The sequence below is a fragment of the Bidens hawaiensis genome, unplaced genomic scaffold (assembly GCF_021521415.1).
Source record: "Bidens hawaiensis isolate Kalapana, Puna unplaced genomic scaffold, B.hawaiensis_p1.1 tig00020322_1, whole genome shotgun sequence".
Lineage (NCBI taxonomy): Eukaryota > Viridiplantae > Streptophyta > Magnoliopsida > Asterales > Asteraceae > Bidens > Bidens hawaiensis.
This window is the reverse complement of record NW_027493088.1, coordinates 440,487-444,950: the sequence shown is the minus strand read 5'-3', so window position 1 is coordinate 444,950 and position 4,464 is coordinate 440,487. Positions and strand designations below refer to the sequence as shown.

Genomic DNA, 4,464 nt, shown 5'->3' with positions numbered 1-4,464 from the left:
CATGCTTTCATTTATTGTCATTTTTTAGTACTAAGTTATATTATGAATGAATTTGTTAAATCTAGTTAGACCGGATTCAACCCGTTATTTGTACCAACGCACTTGAATGAAAACAAACAAAATACATTATTGTACCATTCGAGCATACTTTTTTGCGAAACATAAAACCAACTACTTCTTGTCGCTTATTATCTCGTTTATATTCACATTTTCTTTTGTGGATTCTTGTCTAGGATAATCGAATGGATATGTAAATCATAAGTAGCACATCGATTTTAGATTGAGTTGATAATAGGTGAACAACTTTGGTTAACCGAAAAAATATATAACCTTCGTAGTTTTATTAGTGTTAGCACATTAAGACCCCGTCGAAAGCCAATGCTTATTCACAAAAGCTAAAATTTAATTGTCAAGCTTGTCACTTGGAGTTGAACGAAATCTAGGTTACTAGAGGTTTTGTTGAAACCTCATATTGTGAAATTCTCACATTGAAGACCTAAATCAACATTCCTCAAAATTTGCATCTTTTTTATTTATAGGTTTGACGTATAAGAACACCTAAATCAACATTCCTCATATTAAAAACAAATTTATGGTTCTTTGATGTCATAAGACATAAATTACTTAAGGTTTAGGAACCTAAATTTATATAACTGACAATTAGAATATAGGAAAAAGTATGTATATATTTTTCATAATGTTGTTATGTACATAAAATACATAGTCTACATTGATTTCTTTGTTAGTCAGTGGTAGTAAGGACTAACTCTTAGGAAAATTGGTGAGGTTTCAAACCTTGAACACTAGTACGTACTATTCAAAATAGATAGAAAAGGTCACGAATCAGCCAATATATATATAAGATTGTTTATAATTTCCTTTATAAGCTAGTTCATTAATGTTGCCTTTATAAGCGAACTGGTTAGCTTTTAAAATGCTTTAATTTATGAATCATAGTTTGGTTCAAAAATGAGACATGCATGAAACCAGCATATCGATTGATACTTTTGATCCCTGATTTTAGATTTTTTTTATAGATCATGCCGATAAAGACTAAGCTTCCAAACACTTCATCTCATTATCTTTTAAGCCATATATAATCTCAGGTTCATAAGAGGTACCCTCGGGTTGGGTGGGAATTAACACCGCCGCAAGTGGAGCGAGTTGGGGCATCGGCTTGACTCTATGGGTTCACAAACCCGTGAATAAAGCCAAGGATACAGACTACTTCCACCTTTATTTTTTTATTTAAAAAAATGTTAGGATACTTTTGGGATTCAAAGAATGTGTCGTAATTTTTAGGGTCGTTTCGGGTTTAAATGAAGTGACATCATATCATTGGTTGGTGGTTAGGGTAGTAGAGGGTAAAAAAAATTCACATATTCCACCCTTACTTATTCTTACTCCAAAATTTGGAATTTACTTTCCATTGGCTTCAGCCTTTTAACTTTGATGCCTGAAATTTCAGTCCGGGTCGGTTCAAAGTAATAAAGATAGCTTGTCGTTTGATCAACCAAAAAAAATAAATGCTACAATGGTGCTTTTGAGATAATTATGACCATGAAAATATGATAAGACTGTTTGTAACCATTTAGAAAAAAATAACAGCTAACTAGTTGTTATTATTGACAAGAAGTTTTGGTTAAAACAAGGTTTATAATGCAAATCGATGTGGATGCATGTTTAAGACTTTCCAATCTGAAGGATTGAGATTAGGGAAACATTTGGAGGTGCTTTGAAATTTGAATGAGAAAGTAGATCGAATTAAGTAATCAGATGAAGAGTTGCTTAAACTTAAGGACTTTTGGGTTATTTTACACCCCTCCTTTTGTTTTAGATGATATCTTTTAGCTTGATGTCCGAATTTTCGGTTGGGTCAAATACATAATAGTAACTGCCGTTTGATAACCGGTAAAACTAAAAAGCTACAATGGTGTTTTTGAGATAATCATGACCATGGAAATTTGATGCATTGATCTGTATACTAGGGATGAGCAAAATCGGGATCGGTACCGAATCGGTACCAAAGTTTTAAGTTTCGGGATCGGTACGATACGGTACCGGTATTTCCCGATTTTTTTACCTCCGGTACCGGTATAATCCCGGTACCGGTACCGTACCGGTACCGAACCGAATATTTCGGTACCGGGATCGGTACCAAGAATTAGGGATTTTCGGGATCGGGACCGGTCGGTACCGGTCCGGTACCATGCTCATCCCTACTATATACTGTTTAGAAAAAAAATAGATGAAATATTTAATCAAAAGTTCAATACTCGTTTTTTGGTTTGCTTTATTATAAAATAACAAACTATATGGTTGGTTGACTACGCCACCTATCCAGAGGCGAAGGTTACTCGGGCCCTCCTCTCTGTTTTTTTGCGCAGTAGTGTAAATTTATCTGTTTCGACCGAAATTTTGTAAACCTAGTGTAAATTTAGCTGTTTTTTGACCGAAAATTTGAGCTCGGCCTCCCTCGTTTGTGATTTTTTAATACATTTTGAGTCCGTCCCTCTAGTGTCTTAATCCAAGCTTCGTCACTACACATATCTATTGTATTTGAGTTCACGTGAGTGTGCTACACATATTTTGTGTTAAGAAAAACACAATAAATATGTTTTAAAAGAACAATAAATCCTAGTTCCCATCTAAATGATTCATGAATATGTGTACTTAATTGGACTGCTGGACATTGTACCATGTAGAGTTAAACAATAAGTCTAATCAACTAGCCAGTCATTCTTTGTACATCATATAATTGTCGATACTTTTTTAGCCTTTGTCCTCATCCCTACTCATATTAATTAATTTCTTAAATATCATTTACTTCCTGAAAATTATTTAACCAGTTTGGTTTATTATAATGCCTTCATCACTTTCTTAATTATCATCACATGCTTCATTTCACAACAACCAATATATAATCTTCATGCAATATTTAAGAGTTGATATATAAAAAATAAACTATCTGTCAGATTTATTCTCTATATAGCAAGCTAGCAAGTTTATAACTCCAATAACTAATTTGTGTTAAGGAGTTCTTCAATCATCTGCAATGCAATTTTATCCTCTTCTTCATTATTTCTAATATTCCCACAATTTTCAACCTCTAATTCCCCTTCAATTTTCGCTTTCTTGTGACCGAGCTCAACCGTCATGACCCAGTTGGAATCCGAATGAATTCCAGCGCATTTCTGCCACACACCGATATGAGAACTCTCGGTGTCAAGGCGGAGACAAGTAAGTGAGGGTGATGGAGACTTGCAGCATTTCTTAAGCTTGGCGGTTAACATGGTGGAAAGAGCAGAAGTAGGTGATGATGGGTCGGTGTTTCCATCTGGTTCGGTTTTGTTTATAGGGAAATTTGTTTTGGCGTTGTGACCACTCATTAGAATGGCAGCTTCGTCGTAAGCTTTGGCCGCTTCTTCAGCTGTTTCAAATGTCCCTAACCACACCCGTCTCTTCCTATTTGATAATAAAAATAATGGTTAATAAAAGGTTATACGAAACAAAAAATAAAGGGTGATGTTATATGTACACCCACTTTTTATTGATACAACATATATAGGCCCACATATTATGTCAGTGGTGTGCACTGACACACCACTGACATTTTATGTGGGTCGTATAATGTATGTGTCAATATAGTGTTGTGTATAACCAAAATAAAATGCATGAGCGAAAAGTGAGAAGATGTTACAGTAAAGGATGTCGGATTTCGGAAACCCATGAGCCCCAGTGGCGTTGACGTACGCCTCTAAATTTCTTTTGACCCATCTGTGAGAGTGAATTTTGAGAGAGAAGGGGGGGGGGGGTGTCAGAGATATGGAAGTGTAGTGAAATGAGATGAGGATGATGAAGATATTTAAAGAGGGAAGTAATAGTGACTAGCATAGCCAATAATGTTACTAGTACTTTCACTGAGTTAAATGGGGGCTGGTCTTCACTTTATTGTATCGGACTATGTAAATTAAAAGATTCGAAACACCATTTCAAATGAGTTTGTTCAAATTTGGTTCGAATTCCGGTCTATTCAAAGAAATATTAGCAAAAGTATAAACAAGAAAACTTGATTTAACATCAAAAAATACATATATTATTTGATTTCATGCAAGATGTGTTTCTGTACATATATAACGATTTTGTGCATCCTGGGGTTTATAATGTGAGTTTGACTTATAAATGATCACTAGTGACACCAATGAAATATGTTTTGATATGAAATTTTGATAAGTTTGTGCGCGCAACTTTGAGCATTCACAATGGGCTACACATCCCAATGTCCAAATCCTTGTGGCAACCTGACTTAGGGAGCCTAACTCAACCATTATGAAGAATTAAGGATTGTTGTAACTTTGGTTCTACTCAACCATTATGGAGATATCCATGTGGCTATCTCTCTTACACGCCCATATTATACAATATTACACATATGTATACATATTTAATATTTTTTAATAAGGT

General features: G+C 34.7%; 1 protein-coding gene across 1 annotated transcript; it reads right to left on the bottom strand.

The window, feature by feature from the left end:
* Window positions 1–2,631: 2,631 nt before the first annotated feature.
* On the bottom strand, window positions 2,632–4,027 carry LOC143560289 (ethylene-responsive transcription factor WIN1-like). The gene is made up of 2 exons (XM_077048619.1): window positions 3,701–4,027; window positions 2,632–3,465 (listed from the first exon to the last, which is right to left on the bottom strand). Exons 1-2 carry the CDS (start codon window positions 3,892–3,894, stop codon window positions 3,021–3,023), a joined length of 639 nt encoding a protein of 212 aa, XP_076904734.1. The 5' UTR covers window positions 3,895–4,027; the 3' UTR covers window positions 2,632–3,020.
* Window positions 4,028–4,464: the final 437 nt, after the last annotated feature.